This window comes from Scyliorhinus torazame, chromosome 8 (assembly GCF_047496885.1).
Source record: "Scyliorhinus torazame isolate Kashiwa2021f chromosome 8, sScyTor2.1, whole genome shotgun sequence".
In the NCBI taxonomy this organism is placed as follows: domain Eukaryota; kingdom Metazoa; phylum Chordata; class Chondrichthyes; order Carcharhiniformes; family Scyliorhinidae; genus Scyliorhinus; species Scyliorhinus torazame.
Genome location: NC_092714.1, coordinates 273,984,535 through 274,004,659, shown reverse-complemented (window position 1 = coordinate 274,004,659; position 20,125 = coordinate 273,984,535). Strand labels below are relative to the sequence as shown.

At 49.6% G+C, this 20,125-nt stretch overlaps 1 protein-coding gene across 7 annotated transcripts in view; it reads left to right on the top strand.

The window, feature by feature from the left end:
- The window catches only part of LOC140428660 (DENN domain-containing protein 3-like), a 294,281-nt gene that overhangs the window by 59,044 nt on the left and 215,112 nt on the right, over positions 1-20,125 (top strand). For all 7 annotated transcript variants that reach the window (XR_011948826.1, XM_072515350.1, XM_072515345.1 and 4 more), the window contains exons 2-3: positions 16,288-16,431; positions 19,435-19,684. Coding sequence is in view for 6 of the 7 variants with exons in the window: in XM_072515350.1 (XP_072371451.1) it covers positions 16,312-16,431; positions 19,435-19,684 (370 nt within the window). In the remaining variant the exon portion in view is untranslated. The remainder of the gene's footprint in view (positions 1-16,287; positions 16,432-19,434; positions 19,685-20,125) is intronic.

Sequence of the window (20,125 nt, the reverse complement as noted above, 5' to 3'; positions counted from 1 at the left end):
CTCCTTCACCCAATACCCTAATCCTCCTTGAGGTGCAATCTGGAGTAATAATAATAATCTTTATTGTCACAAGTAGGCTTACATTAACACTGCAATGAAGTTACTGTGAAAAGCCCCTAGTCGCCACACTCCGGCGCCTGTTCGGGTCACCTCCAAAGTTATGCCCAAAGCGAATGCTTCTCTAATATGTTTTGAACTGCCTTAAACCAATCAGTTTGAGATTGTATTTGTGTCTCCTCGACGTAACAACGCATTCAGCTGCTGATTGAAGTAAATAATCCGTTCTTGCCAAACCACAAGAAAGAATTAGTGCAAATATCAACTGCAGTGGTTAGCTTTGGCTAAGTTGAAATCCCTGAACGAGGCAGAGCGCATCATGGACAGCACGTATAGAGAGGTGGTCACACTGCAGGCTCAGATTCCAGGCAGGAAGGGATTGAGCAGACAGAGCAAGAGAGCGAGGCAGGCAGTGCAGGAATCTCCTATGGCCATTCCCCTGCAGAACAGATATACCGTTTTGGATACTGTTGAGGAGAAAACAGCAACAGCCAAACTCATGGCACCAAGATTGGTTCTGCTGCAGAGGGGAGGGGTAATAGGTGTACCAGTGCAATAGTTATCGGGGATTCGATTGTAAGGGGAATAGACAGGCGTTTCTGTGGCCACAAATAAGACTCCAGGATGGTATGTTGCCTCCCTGGTGCTAGGGTCAAGGATGTCTCAGAGTGGCTACAGGACATTCTGGAGGGGGAGGGTGAACAGTCATGACATAGGGGAGGCGGTGACATAGTGGTCTTGTCACTAGACTTGTGATCCAGAGACCCAGGGTAATGCTCTGGGATCCAAGGTTCAAATCGCACCTTGGCAGATGGTGAAATTTGTATTTTATAAAAATCTGGAATTAAAAGTCTAACGTGACCATGAAACCATTGCTGATTGTCGTAAAAACCCATCTGGTTCACCAATGTCCTTCAGCCAAGGAAATCTGCCATTCTTACCTGGTCTGGTCTGCATGTGACTCCAGGCCCAGGCAGTGATGCGGCTGACTCTTAACTGTCCCCCTCTGGAATGGCCGAGCAAGCCACTCAGTTCAAGGGGCAATTACGGATGGGCAACAAATGCTGGTCCAGCCGGCGACACCCACATCCCGAGAAGGCCTAAAAGCTGATTATAGAGAGTTAGGAAGTAAGTTGACAAGTAGGACCTCAAAAATCTGAGGATTGCTCCCAGTGCCACGTGCTAGTCAGAGTATAAATAGCAGTTGGAAAGATGGTGGAAAGGGTTTCAGATTCCTGGGGCATTGGGACCAGTTCTGGGGGTGGTGGGACCAGTACAAACTGGACAGATTACACCTGGGCAGGACCGGGACATCAGTCCCGGAGTGAGTGTTTGCTAATGTGGTTGGGGAGGGTTTACATTAGGTTGGCAGTGGGATGGGCACCTAAGCAGAGTGACAAGGGAGAGAGAAACAGGGACAGTAATAAATGAAAGAACAGTGAAATGCAACAAATGGTACACGGGGTAATCAAGGGCGAGAGGTAAAAAGGACCACAGTCCAAAGAAAAGTTAGGATGATTAAAAATGGCTATTGATTGGCCGCAGAGGGGAAAATCACAATGAGGTTTCTCATAGAGTTTGGATCACTGACCCACGTTTTCCTTGACAGTGTAATTCAGAAGCCCATGGGGAAAGAGTGCTCCACATATCAGAATTGTACTCAGAAATCACTCACCTCTAAATAACCCCTGACTGTTTCTGAGGTTCGAAGTGTCCCCCCCCCCCCTCCATTAACGGCCGATAGATCAGTGTTTTATTTTTATAAATTTAGCGTACCCAATTAATTTTTTCCAATTAAGGGGCAATTTAGCATGGCCAATCCACCTAGCCTGCACATCTTTTGGGTTGTGGGGGTGAGACCCACGCAGACACGGGGAGAATGTGCAAACTCCACACGGACAGTGACCCAGAGCCGGGATCGAACCTGGGACCTCGGCGCCGTGAGGCAGCAGGGCTAACCCACTGCGCCACCGTGCTGCTCCTCAAAGCTTGGTGTTGAAGATTAAACCATTTTCTATCTTTGGCACGAGGTTTACTATTGGATCACCTAGAGAAAGTCAAGTGGGTTTAAGTTATTGCTGCCACTTTGCTTCCAATCCACAGCTCAGCGAATCGGTCGGCAGCATTGTAAGCTTTGGTTCAGAGGGTAGTGGGTTTAGGCTCCATGCCTGAACATACAGCCCAGAGCAATATTCTAGTGCAGTACTGAGGCAATGCTGTCGTGTTGAAGGTGCCACTTTTCAGAAAAGACATTAAACTGAGATTCCCTTCAGATGTAACTGAGCTCATGACAATATCATCACCGCGGTAAGCAACAACTTTGAAAATGAAATTCTCATCTCACTTTCAAATCCTTCATGGCTTTCTACTTCCCGATCTCTGCAATCTCCTCCAGCTCGTCAACCCTCTGAAATATCTGCACTAACCCAATCCTGGTCTCTCGAGCATTCCTGATTTGAATCTCTCCACCATTAGTGGCCGTCCCTTCAGCTGCCTGGGTGCTAAGCTCTAGAACTCCCTTGCGAATGGGGGCAGCACCGTAGCACAAGTGGTTAGCACTGCGGCTTCACAGCACCAGTGTCCCAGGTTCAATTCCCCGCTAGGTCACTATGCGGAGTCTGCACGTTCTCCCCGTGTCTGCGTGGGTTTCCTCCGGGTGCTCCGGTTTCCTCCCACAGTCCAAAGACGTGCAGGTTAGGTGGATTGGCCTTGATAAATTGCCCTTCGTGACCAAAAGGTTAGGAAGAGTTATTGGGTTATGGGGATAGGGTGGAAGTGAGGGCTTAAGTGGGACGGTGCAGACTCGATGGGCCAAATGGCCTCCTTCTGCACTGTATGTTCTATGTTCTAATTAAATACCATCACCATCACTTGGGAAAGTAGTATTAGACAAATAATTGGGGCTAAAGGCAGATACATCCCTGGAACTGATAGTTTGCATTCTGGGATCCTAAAAGAAGTAGTGACAGAGATGTGGGTGCATTAGTTGTATTCTAATTTGGATTCTGGAGACGTACCGGAGGATTGGAAAACTGCCAGTGCAACACCCCTATTCAAAAAGGGAGGGAGGCAAAGCGGGTAACTATCGGCCGATTAGCCCAACATCTATTCTTGGAAAAATGTTGGAATCAATTGTTAAGGAAGTAATAGCAGCACATTTGGAAAATCATAATGTAATCAAGCAGTCAGCATGGCTTCATGAGAGGAAAATTGTGTCTGACTAATCTATTAGAGTTTTTTGAGGAAGTATCATCCAGGGTGGATAGAGGGGAACCAGTAGATGTGATGTATTGGGGCTTCCAGAAGGCGTTCGATAAGGTACCTCACAAAATGTCAAGTCATAAGATAAGAGCCCATGGTGTTGGAGGTAGTATATTGGCACAGACGGAGAATTGGCTAATGGGCTGGAAACAGCAAGTGGGAATAAGGGGTGCTTTTTCAGGTTGGCGACATGTAACCTGTGGGGTTCCACAGGGATCAGTGCTGGGCCCGCAGCTGTTTACAATATATATGAATGGCTTAGAGGAAGGAAGCGAATGACCTGTAGCCAAGTTTGCAGACGACAGAAATAGGTGGAATGGTAAGTTGTGAGGGGGATACAAACAGTTTGCAAAGAGATATTGATAGCTTTAGTAAGTGGGCAAAATGTTGGCAAATGGAGTATAATGTGGGAAAATGTGAAGTTATTCATTTTGGAAGGAAGATCAAAAGGGCAGAGTGTGATTTAAATTGAGAAAAACTGCAGAAAGCTGAAACTTGGAGGTATTTGTGTATGAAACACAGAAAGCTAGCCCACAGGTACAGCAGGTAACCAGGAAGGCTGATGGAATGTTAGCCCTTATTTCAAAGGTTTGGAGTATAAGAGTCTTGCTGTAATTGTATAAGGTAATGGTGACACAAGGGTCTCAGTTCACTGCTCCCCGATGCCGGAAGAGGGGGTCCTTCCTCCCCTCACTGGCATCAAGCAGTGGCTCCACTTCAGACTCCCGGGGCGTCATTCTCCGCCGGCGGGAGTCTCCGTTCTGCCGGCGCCCGGGGGTTTCCCGACGGCGTGGGGCTGCCCCACAACGGGAAACCCCATTGACCGGCCGGTGTTACGGAGACTCCCGCTGGCCGGTCGGCGCAGAAATGTGGCGGGGCGGGATGGAGAATTTCGCCCCAGAAATCAGGGGGCCAGACCAAGTCTCCTCTGAGCCATCTTCGTGGCTACAATGAGTGTGTGGTGAGATGAGCGCTTAACAGCTCCAGCTGTCAGGCTCTTTAGCGCTAATTGAGGCCCCAGCGGTTACACACCTCCTGGGCAGGGAATTGTTTCCAATTCGCTGCGGCAGAGTGCAGACCCGTTTTGCATGCCCTGAATCGTGGCAGGGATGACGTCTCCAAAGGAAACGCAAATCGCAAACTATTCAGGCTTGGCGGAAATAGTTTCCCAAATGGAGAATCGACCCCACATCAAATTCCATCACGGCAGATGGTGAAATTTGAATTCAACGAAAAGCTGGAATTAAAAATCTAATGATGACCACAAAACGATTGTCGATTCTTGTAAAAACCCATCTGGATTGCCCTTTAGGGAAGTGAATCTGATCTGGCCCACGTGAGCCCCCAGATCCCCAGCAATGTGATTGAGTCATAACTGAAGTGGTCTGGTAAACCATTGTGTTCTGTTAGGGATGGGCAATAAATACTGCCCCTGGCAGTAACACCCACAATCCATGAACACATTTTAAAAAAGATAGAATATATCTGCTGGGCGTTGACAGAATTGGAGCTGTATTACTGGCTCCATTTCCATCCTTTTTTTTTTTACATTTGGGATATGGGCTATTTTCCAGCTGAAATCGGATAGAGTCAACATGGATTTATGGAAGGAGAATTATGTTTGACAAACCTGAGAATGATACCTGTAGCTTCGATACAGGGCAGCCAGTGAATGTGACTTCTTGGAATTTTCAGAAAGCTTTTGATAAGGTCCCACACTGGGAGGTTAGTGAACAAAACTAGAGCGTGTGGGTTTGGAGTAATGTACTGCTGTGGATTGAGAATTGGTTCATTGAGAGAAGATGGAGAGTAGGAATAAACGGGTCATTCTCAGGGTGGCAGGCTGTGACTAGTGGGGTACCACAAGGACCAGTACTTGGACCCCAGCTGTTCATAATCTATATTAATAATTTAGATGTGGGGATCAAATGTCATATTTCCAACTTTGCCGATGACACAAAGCGAGGTGGGAATGTGAGTGGCGAGGAGGATGCAAATAGGCTTCGAGGGGACCTGGACAGGTTAGGTGAGTGGGCAAGAATGTGGCAGATGGAAATGTAAAAAAATTATATTTAAACGTCCGAGTGGTGGCATTCCCATTTGTCTGCTCCCCTTGTCCTTCTACATGGTAGCAGTTGTGAGTTTGGAAGGTGTTATCTCAGGAGCCATTGTGAGTTGTTGTAGATGGTGGACAGGCCTGCCACCTGCGTCGCTGGTGGAGAGCGTGAATGTTTGTGGAAGGGGTGCCAATCAAATGGGCTGCTTTGTCCTGGATGGTGTTGAGCTAGTTGGAGCTGCACTCATCCAGGCAAGTGGAGTGTATTCCATGACACTCCTGACTTGTGCCTGGAATATGGTGGACAGGCTTTGGGGAGTCAGGAGATGAATTACTCACAGTAGGATTCTTAGCCTCTGACCTGCCCTGGTAGCCACAGTATTTGTATGACGAGTTCAGTTCAGTATCGGGTCAATAGTGGGATATTAATAGTGGGGGATTCAGCAATGATAATGCCATTGAATGTCAATGGGCGATGGTTATATCTCTCTTGTAGGAGATGATCATCGCCTGGCACTTGTGTGGCGCGAATTACACTTGTCACTTGTCAGCCCAGCCTGAATCTTGTCCCGTTTTTGCTGCATTTCGACATGGACTGCTTCATTATCTGAGGAGTCAGGAATGGTGCTGAACATTGTGCAGACATCTGCAAACATCCCCACTTCTGACCTTATGATGGAAGGGAGGTCATTGATGAAGCAGCTGAAGATGATTGGGCCGAGGACACGACCCTGAGGAACTCCTGCAGTGATGTCCTGGAGCTGAGATGACTGACCTCCAACCACCACACCCATCTTCCTTCATCGATCTTCCCAAAAGGGAACAAAGTCCTTGAGCGAGCACGTTTAGCCGCGTATTCCCCGGCACTCGCAGTGCCGAGAAGCACACGGCTATTCAACACGACTCGCTTTGAATCGGGGGCCTGAATGGGGAAGGCGCGGTTGAGGTCACATGGAGCCACGTTTTTTACAATCTGCTGGCCGGAGCTCCCGATTGTAGCGAGAGATCTCTCCGAGGCCCCGAAAACAATCCCCGACCTCCCCCCCCAACCACAACATCTACACCGGGCAATCCCAACCCGATCATGTGCGCGCAGAAAATGCCAGCTTGGCAGTGCCAACCTGGGCACCTTGGCAGTGCCCGGCTGGCACCCAGGTGGGACTGTCAGGGTGCCCAGGAGGCCCAAAGGGCATGCAGCTGCCGGCCTCCAATCCCTTTGGAGACTCCCACGAATGCCATTCCGTCTGGTCCCTGTGTGTGGGGAGCAGTACCAAACGGCGCTCGCCCGAGGTCCCCGAGGCGAAGGGATTGAATCCCAAAACCTCAGGTACCTCGGAAATCTGCCCATTTAGAATGAGGCTTACTGCCATTGTGGGCGGGATTCCCCTTGCAACGTCTCGCGAGAATGCACTGAATGCCGTCAGGCGTTGCGGGCCGGGTGGGTCCCGGGAGTGGGGTCGCCCGGCTTTCACCGGCCACGCCGCGTCACGGCGAGGTGCTTTCCCAGCGCAGCGTGGTCAGAGGTTCGCGCCCATTATCACAAGAGAAAATCAAAAGCAACCATTGTCAATTGTCAGAAAAACCCACCTGGTTCACCAATATCCTTTAGGGAATGAAGCCAGCCATCCTTACCCGGCCTGGCATTAAAACTTAGAGGATTCTGAAGCAGCGTGACTGAGTAAATGCTGAGAGGATGTTTACACTCATGGGAGAGTCTCGGGCCAGAGGGCATAGTCTCAGAATAACGGAGTGCTAATTTAAAACTAGGATGAGGAGGAATTTCTTCTCCCAGAGGGTTGTGAGTCTTTGGAGAGAGGTTTAGGGGCAGAGTCCTTGTGTATGTTTAAGGCTGAGATAGATTCTTAATCAGTAAGGGAATCGAGGGTTGCGGGGAAAGGGCAGGAAAGCAGGTGTGAGGGGCTGAATGGCCTACTTCTGTTCCTATTTCTCATGGCGTTATGACCTCCGTGTGACTCCAAACCCACTGCAATGTAATTGACTCTTCCCTACTCCCTAAGATGGCCGAGGAAGCCACGCAGTTCAAGGGCAATTAGGGATGGGCAATAAATGCTGGATTAGCCAGCGACACCCATATCCCATGAAGGAACTTTTAAAAATCTGGAACTCTGCCCCCAAAATTGCTGAGGGTTAAGTGACAATTTTAAACCTGGGATTGTTGATTTCTGAGTACGGGTAACGGGGGCTACGCAGCAAATAGGTAAATAGAATAGAAGAGTAGATCGACCATGATCTCATTGCAAATGGAACAGATCCAGATGACGGGACTGTCATATTTGTACATTTCCCCCCACAATCTATCTCAGAAGTCCTGTGGCACAGCGGACGCATCCCTGTTTCTGGGGCTTTGTGACTTTGTTTGACTGGGGAACACCGTGGAAACTCACGTGAATCCACACGGGATCAGAGGTGAGCTGGCAAGGTGGATACAGAACTGGCTAGGTCATAGAAGGCAGAGAGTAGCAATGGAGGGATGCTTTTCTAATTGGAGGGCTGTGACTAGTGGTGTTCCGCAGGGATCAGTGCTGGGACCTTTGCTCTTTGTAGTATACATAAATGATTTGGAGGAAAATGTAACTGGTCTGATTAGTAAGTTTGCAGGCGACACAAAGGTTGGTGGAATTGCGGATAGCGATGAGGACTGTCAGAGGTTACAGCAGGATTTAGATCGTTTGGAGACTTGGGCGGCGAGATGGCAGATGGAGTTTAATCTGGACAAATGTGAGGTGATGCATTTTGGAAGGCCTAATACAGGTAGGGAATGTACAGTGAATGGTAGAACCCTCAAGAGTATTGACAGTCAGAGAGATCTTGGTGTACAGTCCACAGGTCACTGAAAGGGGCAACACAGGTGGAGAAGGTAGCCAAGAAGGCATACGGCATGCTTGCCTTCATTGGCCGGGGCATTGAGTATAAGAATTGGCAAGTCATGTTGCAGCTGTATAGAACCTTAGTTAGGCCACACTTGGAGTATAGTGTTCCATTCTGGTCGCCACACTACCAGAAAGATGTGGAGGCTTTAGAGAGGGTGCAGAAGAGATTTACCAGGATGTTGCCTGGTATGGAGGGCATTAGCTATGAGGAGCGGTTGAATAAACTCGGTTTGTTCTCACAGGAACAAAGGAGGTTGAGAGGCGACCTCATAGAGGTCTACAAAATTATGAGGGGCATAGACAGAGTGGATAGTCAGAGACTTTGCCCGGGGTAGAGGGGCCCATTACTAGGGGGCATAGGCTTAAGGTGCAAGGGGCAAGGTTTAGAGGAGATTGTACGGAGATTGCAAGTTCTTTACGCAGAGGGTAGTGGGTGCCTGGAACTCAATGCCGGAGGAGGTGGTGGAAGCAGGGACGAGAGTGACTTTCAATGGGTATCTTGACAAATAGAACGTGGAACATACAGTGCAGAAAGAGGCCATTCGGCCCATCGAGTCTGCACCGACCCACATTAAGCCCTCACTTCCACCCTATCCCCGTGACCCAAAAACCCCTCCTAACCTTTTTTGGACGCTAAGGGCAATTTAGCGTGGCCAATCCACCTAACCTGCACGTCTTTGGACTGTGGGAGGAAACTGGAGCCCCCGGAGGAAACCCACGTGGTATTATCAGGTATTGCAGTACCCGAGAGGCTGAAGACCATTGGTTAAACCTAGGAGTTTACCATTGGCTGTTTTATATGTAGCTCCGCCCTGACAGGCGGAGTATAAGAACCGGTGCCGTCCCAGCAGCCCTCATTTCTGTACCGAAGCTGCTGGGGAACAGTTCTAGTCTATTAAAGCCTTCAGTTATGTTACTACCTCGTTTTAATAATAATTGTCCGTTCATCAACCCACGCAGGCACGGGGAGAACGTGCAGACTCCTCCGCACAGTGATCCAGCGGGGAATCGAACCTGGGACCCTGGCGCTGTGAAGCCACAGTGCTATCCACTTTGTGCTGCCGTGCTGCCCTACATGAATAGAATGGGAATAGAGGGATATGGACCCCGGCAGTGTAGAAGATTTTAGTTTAGACGGGCAGCGCGGTCGGCACAGGCTTGGAGGGCCGAAGGGCCTGTTCCTAAGCTGTACTTTTCTTTGTTCGTTGTTCTTTGTTCAAGCAGCCATTAAATGGCACGTCCAGGCTAACATTGTGAGGGTCCAAAAATTGGGAATGATCACAATGAGCATGGGAGAATCAGAGCAAACATGCCTGTCCCCTTAAGTGGTGCAGACAACAACTTTAACTTGCATTTATCTAGAGTTACAAACATAGTAAAACTTCCAGAGACCTCACAGAGATGTAACCAAACAAAATTTGACACAGAGCAACGGAATGAGACTGGAATCTTGGTTAAAGGTTTTTTTTTTAAGGGACATCGTACAGGAGGAAGAGGACAAGCAGGGAGGTTTAGGGAGGAAATTGCAGAGCCATAGGCAGCTGAAGTCAGAACAGATGACACGAGAAACCGACACAACTGAAAGCTTCGAAATGGAAACAGGAAACGCTGAAAATAAACTGGCTGTGTGTGGATCACAACCTCAAACATTAACCACTGCTGTTCTCTGCCGAGATAGTGTTGGGCACATTGTGTATTTCTTAAATTTTCTGTTTCAATCACCCCCTGGTGATGATGAATTTGAAGAGTTTATCAGCATTATTGTGAATAGATTTAGATTTATTCTCCATCAGATAGCGCCCTACATCTGGGGTGCTTATCTACGGAAAGATGTAAGTGGAGCAGTTCAGAGAAGGCTTGCTTGACCAACATCAGGTTTGGGTGGGTTGTCTTATGAGGAAAGGTTGTGCAGTCTCGGCCTGTATCCGCTGGAGTTTAGAAGAGTGGGAGGTGATTTTATGGAAACATACAAGATCCTGAGGGGTATTGACAGGATGGATGTGGAGAGGATGTTTCCTCTTGTGTGAGAATGTAGAACTAGGGTGTCACTGTTTGAAAAGAAGGGGTCGCCCATTTAAGATGGAGATGAGGGACAAAGCTCTATTACAGTGGATTGTGACCCTTTGGCAAAAGGTAGTTGGGCAAAGTCTTGAAACCTTTTAAGGCAGAAGTAAAGAGTTTCTTGGTAAGCAAAGGGGGTGAAAGGTTATTGCGGCTCGGCAGTGTCGTGTTATGTACTCTGGGATAACACAGGCCGCAACTGGATGTAGCTTTAACCAAAAGATACTCCAGACCTTGAAGTTAGTTCAATCTGATTTATTGAACCAGTAGCACAGTTAGCACAGTTCTCTATGAGTTCGACTCTCTGCTAACCTAAGTGTCGTTACTCTGTCTGACTGAACCAGACTAGCTCTTAGCCACGTGCTGGAGGTGTGTTACTGTACATACACCCTGACTCACTCTGTAGATGTTCATCAGTGGAAAGAGGCGGAGTGTGAGTGCCTCGTGCCTTTTATAGTGAGATACCACCCCTGAGTGTCCTGCCTTCTCATTGGTCATGTCCTGTTCTCTGTGTTCATTAGCTGCCTGCCTGTGCCTGTCTGTATATCATGACAGGCAGGAGTGTGAAGATGAGGTTAAAATTAGATCAACCATGATCTCGAGGGGCCGAATGGCCTACTCCTGTTCCTAATTTGTATCAAACTGACCTCGGTTGAGAGTACATTACATTGTGAAAACAAAGATATTCTCCACATGGACAACCCTATCAGATTGTTCTCCAGATATGTTCACTGGGTAGATTGTGATGATGGGGCAGCACGGTAACACAAGTGGATAGCACTGTGGCTTCACAGCGCCAGGGTCCCAGGTTCGATTCCCCGCTGGGTCACTGTCTGTGCGGAGTCTGTGCGGACCTTCTCCCCGTGTCTGCGTGGGTTTCTTCCGGGTACTCCGGTTTCCTCCCACAGTCCAAAGACATGCAGGTTAGGTGGATTGGCCATGATAAATTGCCCTTGTGACCAAAAAAGATTAGGAGGGGTTATTGGGCTACGGGGATAGGCTTAAGTTGGTCGGTGCAGACTCGATGGGCCGAATTACCTCCTTCTGCACTGTATGTTCTGAATAAGTGGAGGCAACTGTCCATAGTCCCACATGGTTAATCTCCAAGCTCCTCAAGAAAGCCAGGCAAGAACCACAACAGAGCAATAAGAGCTGTTGGCGCACTTTACATGGAGCTTTGCTCTGTGTCTAACCCCGTGCGGTACCTGTCCTGGGAGTGTTTGATGGGGACAGTGGAGAGGGAGCTTTACTCTGTATCTAACCCCGTGCTGTACCTGTCCTGGGAGTGTTTGATGGGGACAGTGGAGAGGGAGCTTTACTCTGTATCTAACCCCGTGCGGTACCTGTCCTGGGAGTGTTTGATGGGGACAGTGTGGAGGGAGCATTACTCTGTATCTAACCCCGTGCTGTACCTATCCTGGGAGTGTTTGATGGGGACAGTGTAGAGGGAGCTTTGCTCTGTGTCTAACCCCGTGCTGTACCTGTCCTGGGAGTGTTTGATGGGGATAGTGTGGAGGGAGCTTTACTCTGTATCTAACCCCGTGCTGTACCTGTCCTGGGAGTGTTTGATGGGGACAGTGTGGAGGGAGCTTTACTCTGGATCTAACCCCATGCTGTACCTGTCCTGGGAGTGTTTGATGGTGACAGTGTAGAGGGAGGTTTACTCTGTATCTAACCACGTGCTGTACCTGTCCTGGGAGTGTTTGATGGGGACAGTGTAGAGGGAGCTTTACTTGTATCTAACCCCGTGCTGTACCTGTCCTGGGAGTGTTTGATGGGGACAGTGTAGAGGGAGCTTTACTCTGTATTTAACCCCATGCTGTACCTGTCCTGGGAGTGTTTGATGGGGACAGTGTAGAGGGAGCTTTACTCTGTATCTAACCCCGTGCTGTACCTGTCCTGGGAGTGTTTGATGGGGACTGTGTAAAGGGAGCTTTACTCTGAATCTACCCCCATGCTGTACCTGTCCTGGGAGTGTTTGATGGGGACAGTGTAGAGGGAGATTTGCTCTGTGTTTAACCCCGTGCTGTACCTGTCCTGGGAGTGTTTGATGGAGGCAGTGTAGAGGGAGCTTTACTCTGTATCTAAACCCGTGCTGTACCTGTCCTGGGAGTGTTTGATGGGGACAGTGTAGAGTGAGCTTTACTCTGTATCTAACCCCATGCTGTTCCTGTCCTGGGAGTGTTTGATGGGGACAGTGTAGAGGGAGCTTTACTCTGTATCTAACCCCGTGCTGTACCTGTCCTGGGAGTGTTTGATGTGTACAGTGTAGAGGGAGCTTTACTCTGTATCTAACCCCGTGCTGTACCTGTCCTGGGAGTGTTTGATGTGTACAGTGTAGAGGGAGCTTTACTCTGTATCTAACCCCGTGCTGTACCTGTCCTGGGAGTGTTTGATGGGGACAGTGTAGAGGGAGCTTTACCTTGTATCTAACCCCGTGCTGTACCCCTCCTGGGAGTGTTTGATGGGGACAGTGTAGAGGGAGCTTTACTCTGTATCTAACCCCACGCTGTACCTGTCCTGGGAGTGTTTGATGGGGACACTGTAGAGGGAGCTTTACTCTGTACCTAACCCTGTGCTGTACCTGTCCTGGGAGTGTTTGATGGGGACAGTGTAGACGGAGCTTTCCTCTGTGTCTAACCCCGTGCTGTCCCTGTCCTGGGAGTGTTTGATGGGGACAGTGTGGAGGGAGCTTCACTCTGTATCTAACCCCGTGCTGTACCTGTCCTGGGAGTGTTTGATGGGGACAGTGTAGAGGGAGCTTTACTCTGTATCTAACCCCATGCTGTACCTGTCCTGGGAGTGTTTGATGGGGACAGTGTAGAGGGAGCTTTACTCTGTGTCTAACCCCGTGCTGTACCTGCCCTGGGAGTGTTTGATGGGGACAGTGTAGAGGGAGCTTTACTTGTATCTAACCCCGTGCTGTACCTGTCCTGGGAGTGTTTGATGGGGACAGTGTAGAGGGAGCTTTACTCTGTGTCTAACCCCGTGCAGTACCTGTCCTGGGAGTGTCTGATGGGGACAGTGTAGAGGGAGCTTTACTCTGTGTCTAACCCTGTGCTGTACCTGTCCTGGGAGTGTTGGATGGGGACAGTGTAGAGGGAGCTTTACTCTGTATCTAACCCCGTGCTGTACCTGTCCTGGGAGTGTTTGATGGGGACAGTGTCGAGGGAGCTTTACTCTGTATCTAACCCCACGCTGTACCCGTCCTGGGAGTGTTCGATGGGGACAGTGTCGAGAGAGCTTTACTCTGTATCTAACCCTGTGCTGTATTGCGAGTGTTTGATTGGACTGTATCTTTAAATCTGTGTCCACCTTTTCCATAACTCCATGACCAGAATTTTACGTTATTTGAATGGGCATGCATCCTGAAACCTTTGCACTACTGTGTGATATTTCACTTGGCAGACGTATGCGATAGTTGGTGGTGCCCCCGTCAACAATTACTCGGGCCATTAAACCGATTAAGGAGTGAATTGAAAATGGTTTTCCATGACCCGTCCACCTTCATAGTTGGCAGATGGGACATTTGGCCAGGCGGTCACCCACTGTTCGCTACAAGTTCAATCCAAGGCGGGTGAAGTGGAATAAGAAAGATGTCTGGGGTCTCAGGGTTTTGAATTCTGCTGTCAATCGCATCAATGTTTTGCACACTGCGTTTTGTTCCATCTCGTTTAATTAGTCCAGTTCTGTAGCTGCCTGAGGCAGCTCCCCGGCTGCCCTCCCCCCCGGCCGCCCTCCCCCCGGCTGCTTGCCCACCCCCACCAGCAGCACTGAGCCTTTCTCAGCGGCCGTTCCCCTCTCCATGCCTGCTCATTGACCAGCCAGAGTGAAATTGTGTTTGGGCCTGATCATCGCTGGAAGCATGTTCCCTGTCAGTTTCCAGTCCCACCGAGGGTGTGTGATGAGCACAAGATTCAGGCCCATGTTTAAACCTCTATCGTTCGGTTTCTGGTCCTGTCAGAATGCTAAAACAATGTTATCAAAGAGACAAATAACACCCTGCACCCCCAAACCGTGTAAATAATTCCCTCTCATCCTTGACCTCTGTGGGAGCTTTTGCACAGTTGACCACAGTGACCACACCTTACTCCTCCAATGCCTCTCCGCTGTTGTCCAGCTGGGTGGTTCACACTTGGCTGGTTTCCTCTTGCCAATCCATTTCCAGTCAGAGATACACCTGCAATAGCTTCTCCCTGCCCTCCTGCACCGGTACCTCTCGTGATTCCAATGGACCTATCCTTGCTCCTTCCTCTTTCTCATCTACATGCTTCCCTTTGGTGCCATCATCTGACACCAAGTTCCACAAGTCTCCTGACAACGCTGAGCGCTGCTCACCATCCCCTCTCCATTGCCACACTGTTTGTCTGACATTCACAACCTCCATCCCCAAGCCCAACCCCCTCCCTGGTCAAAGACTGAATCACGCTCTTTGTAACATTCCGATTTGAGCCGAATCAAAGCTTCTAACCCCGTATCCTCTCCATCGCTGCGATCCACCACTTCCAACTGCATATCATCCAACTCCATCTTTACCTCAGACCGTCCGCTACTGAAACCTCCATCCGTGCCTTTATTACCAGCAGACTGTTTACTTTCTTCAAAGACACTGCAAAACTCTCCCTGAAGCATTGACAGGGCAGCACGGTAGCACAGTGGTTAGCACTGCTGCTTCACCGCGCCAGAGTCACGGGTTCGATTCCCGGCTTGGGCCACTGTCTGTGCGGAGCCTGCACGTTCTCCCCGTGTGTGCGTGGGTTTCCTCCGGGTGCTCCGGTTTCCTCCCACAAGTCCCGAAAGACGTGCTGTTAGGTGAATTGGACATTCTGAATTCTCCCTCCGTGTACCCGAACAGGCGCCGGAATGTGGCGACTAGGGGCTTTTCGCCGTAACTTCATTGCGGTGTTAATGTAAGCCTACTTGTGACATTAATAAAGATTGTTAAATTAATTAACGTTAATGACTGGGAGGATCTCATTCAGAATGATGCCAACCTTTCCCTCCAGCTGCTTCCCGCTTTGAATCCCAACAACTTACTGATGGGGCAGAGCAGAGGCAGAGACGGAACGAACCAGAAGGAACCCCTGCACCTTGGATCGCACTTCCTCATGGGATTGCTTGCCCCATGTGCCCAAAGATCTAGTGGATCGGCCTGTTCAGTCACATGGAGTCCGGCCGTCAAACCCCGTGAACATGAGTAGGCGTCAACCTCGAATCGAGGGACAGTGAACAATGCCAATGACTTCTAGACTTATTCCAAAGCTGTCCTGGCTGCTATCCACCGTGTACCCTCTCTAAACTCTGCTGTCCAGACCCTAACTTGCACCAAGTCCAACGCTCAATAACATACGTTAGCTCGCAGGACAGCAAGACCTTTAATATTCTCATCCTGGCGATGAAACCCTTCCTTATATCTCTAATCTCCTCCAGTCCCACAACCCTCTATCATCTCTGCACTCCTCCAATTCAGGCCTCTTGTGCATACCCACCCCTTTCCCTCCACCATTGGCAGCCGTGGCCTCAGCTGCCTGGGCTCTCGGCTCTGGAATTTCCTCCCTAAAATCCTCCACCTCTATCTCCTCCTTCAAGGTGCTCCTTCAGATCTAATTCCTTCACCAAATGTTTTGGTCGCCCATTCTAATATGATGTTACGCGGTGCGGTATCAAGGGGCAGAATTGTCTGGCCTCTCCCACCAGTGGGATCGTTCGACGTCGCTAAAGTCAGTGGACGACTCGCCACATTGTCCAACCCTGTCCCCGCTGGAACGGGCCGGGAAAATTCCATCCAATCATTTTGTTTTGTTCGACAATGCTCCTGCACATGGAATGCTTTTTCCTGCATTGGAGGTGCTATATAATTGCAAGTGTTGCTTTTGGTCCGAAGGAAAAAGTATCCAAATTAAAGAAACTGCTGGAATTGTTGAGGCATTGTGACTGGTATTTATTTTTTTCCTTCTCCAGCCCCTGGCATTAACCTTCAGGACAATGACCGAAGCAAGGGAAACGATAGCGAGCGATGCAGAGGTTGGGTTGCGGAGTCACAGACTGCTGGAGATGTGCCTCATTGTTGGAGTCCCTCCCAAAACCCTGAGACAAATGGTGCAGGTACATGTACAGAATTAGTCACTCGACCCAGCTTGTTGAACGGCTCCTCTCCTCCTCGTTAACCTTGTCTGGGACACATTGCTTAGCCACACGTTCTGCTGCTTGCCTGCATTCAAACACCTTCCGAGTCCAGATCCAAAGAAGAGTCAGATTGGACTCGGAAAGTTAACTCTGTTTCTGCACAGATGCTGCCAGACCTGTTGAGTATCCCAGTTAATGTTTCAGATTTCCAGCATCCACCATATTTTGTTTTTAATCTTTTTCCTTTCGCCTTAATTCTTCACGATTGACATCAGCTTGTACAGGAACCGAGCCCAGGCTGTTGGGGGTCAGTTCCGCATCATGAACCAGCCAGCCAGCCAACTGAGCTAACAACCAACCACTGTTGGAGAGCAAGGAGGTTATGTTGAATTTGTATCAGCCGCTCAGCGGGCCTCGGTTGGAGTATTGTGTCCAGCTCTCCGTGCCACACCTTAGGGAGGATGTGAAGGCATTGGAGAGAGGGCAGAAATGTTTCATGATGCTCCGGGTGCTCCGGTTTCCTCCCACAGTCCAAAGAAGTCTGGGTTAGGTGGATTGGCCGTCATAAATTGTCCCTTAGTGTCCAAAGATGTGCAGGTTAGATGGGGTTACTGGGTTACGGGGATAGGGCGGGGGAGTGGCTTAAGTAGGGTGCTCTTTCAGAGGGTCGGTGCAGAGTCAATGGGCCGAATTACCTCCTTCTGCACTTTAGGAATTCTAGGGTTCTGTGCTTCGAACCGCTCTGGGAGGCAGAATGTCAGAATTTTGGGGTTGCCGAAGGGTATAGAACGTCCACTGACTTTAGCGACGTCGAACGATCCCACTGGTGGGAGAGGCCAGACAATTCTGCCCCTTGATACCGCACCGCGTAACATCATATTAGAATGGGCGACCAAAACATTTGGTGAAGGAATTAGATCTGAAGGAGCACCTTGAAGGAGGATATAGAAGGGTATAGAAGGGGCAGCACGGTAGCATGGTGGTTAGCACAATTGCTTCACAGCTCCAGGGTCCCAGGTTCGATTCCGGCTTGGGTCACTGTCTGTGCGGAGTTTGCACATTCTCCCCGTGTGTGCGTGGGTTTCCTCTGGGTGCTCCGGTTTCCTCCCACAGTCCAAAGATGTGCAGGTTAGGTGGATTGGCCATGATAAATTGCCCTTAGTGTCCAAAATTGCCCGTAGGGTGGGGTTACTGGGTTATGGGGATTAGGTGGGGTTACTGGGTTATGGGGATAGGGTGGAGGTTTGGACCTTGGGTAGGGTGCTCTTTCCAAGAGCCGGTGCAGACTCGATGGGCCGAATGGCCTCCTTCTGCACTGTAAATTCTATGTCTATGTCTATGTCCTGCAGAATACTTTTCTAGGATATGTCTGGAAAGCTGTTGGGGGAGGGTGGATTCAGGTCCCCTTCCAAGCTGGATCGAGCCCATTGGACGCTCCGGCAGAAACCCCAAACTATCACAGGCTGTTATTCAACAGCTTCCAGGAGAAGTAACGGGTCCTGAAATGGGCTTATGTGGGGCAATAAATGGGTTCAATGAAGAGATAGATACGTTTCTGATAAAGAAAAATGGGTTGAAGGGATATGGAAACAGGTACGGAGGTGGATTTGAGACCAGGAAGTGATCAGCTATGATCTGATTGAATGGCGGATCAGGCTCGAAGGGCTGAATTGCCGACTTCTGCTCCTAATTCCTATGTTCCTAAGGAGCATCAGGAATATAAGTGAGAAGGCAACGCCATTAGGCTCTACCAGGACATTGAAGCTGAACTGGCAAGGAAGCGGGCAGCGTTTAACAAGGCCAAAGCTGCCCCGTATAATAGTGGAGTTTGGTTTGAGATGGCGAACACGGTACGGCTCCGAGTGACCTTTGAGGCAAAGAAAGGGCTATTATTTCCATGCGGTGAAGGATGCGGGCGCCTTTGTGAAAACACATGCTCGGTTCGAATTGATTAAGTTGTGTGAGGTTTTCAGTTGCTGCGGGTGGGCGTAGAGAGTTAATGGGGTGCCTTGTACATGTTAGTATGTCTTTGCCCTTGGGTGGGACGATTGTTTCAAATGTTAGTGGGGCGCTTAGTGTTACGGGTTGTGTTCTTTGCACCATGGTTGTTATGGGGAATATATAACCCCCGGGTGGAATATGCTTGATGAGGTTTTGTTCCACTTTGTGTCAGCGGTCTGGGAAGTCATTTCTTTTTCACCCTGGGTGGGGGCCGCCCTGCTAGCTGAAGGGTTAGCTCGCTAACGGGACCAAACTGGTGGGGGTAGCTGCAGCTCATTATATTAGTTTAGTTTGGGATAATGAGCTTTAGTGCTTTCATTTTGTTTGGGGTTAGGGTTAGTAGAAAGGGGATTTTGTTGATTTTGTTGTCATTGATATATTTGGGTGTGATATTATTTGAGGGTGGGGAGGTGGGGTGCAGCGGGGGTACATTATAACCATTTCAATCTGCTCTTTTTCCTCACCTCAAGTGGAATTTCCACCTGTCCTCCATCACGGAAGGTTTCCTATCTTCTGCCAAACACGTCCCTTCATCGGAGATGAGAATGCTTCTGCCCGATCTGGGGGAAACCTCTCCTCGTGCCCGTCTCACACTCTCTGCAAACTGGTCATCCTCTCTCACCTCCCCTTCCTCATCCAAAACTCCTGACAAGCACCAACGGGTTCTCGAAGTTAAGGCCAGACTGTTGGCTTTCCTCACCTTCTGCTGTGTGCTGAACCGTTGAGAAAATCAAAACATTCTGATGAAAGGGGAGTTATTCTTGAGGCATGTTTAGCTCAGTGGGCTAAACAGCTGGCTTGTGATGCAGACCAAGGCCAGCAGCGTGGTTCAATTCCCGTACCAGCCTCCCCGAACAGGAGCCGGAATGTGGCGACTTGGGGCTTTTCACAGTAACTTCATACTTGTGACAATAAAAGGTTATTATTATGTATTGTGCCACCTTATTTATTTTCTGTTCTTTGATGATATGCCTTGTGCAGGATTTACAGAACGGTGGCGTGGATTCTACAGATGTCACCCCAGAGATTTTGTCCATTCACGCGCCACCATTCGTAGGGCCTCAAGCGAATTCCCTCGCCCATTCCCAGAGCTCTTTGAGAAAGCCAGAGGAGATCACTGGGCCGGCATTCTCTTCGGGACAGCTCTTTGGAAACATGGAACTTTTTAAGGAGCACCTCAGCTCTCCGAGAGGAATCGAGCTGTGTGGACTGCCAGAGCTGTGTTTCCCAGGTGAGTTTGCATTGAGAGCTCCCCCCTGAATGGAAGTGATGACTTATGGGAAAGCCCATCTGCTGGCCATTGAATGTTGCTGCAGTTTCTCCGGGTCGGCGCTTCCGGCGGCCGTGTAGGGGGAGTGGTTTGACCATTCATCCGCGCCCCAGTTGACAGGGACTGATGAACAATCAGGGAGTAGTGCTCAGTGCTGGAGGTTTTCCCAATGGCAGTGGACAGAGATGGAAATCAGGGATTGATCTCGCCAATCCCTGCCCTGGATGAAGCATGGGGAAAGAGTAGCAAGAGAGGGACTCATTGAATAGCCCATGATGGGGCACGATGGACTGAATGGTTCTGCAGCATTCCATCATTCTACTGAATAAGGCGGCACAGTGACACAGTGGTTAGCACTGCTGCCTCACAGCACTGAGGACCCGGGTTCGATCCCAGCCCCGG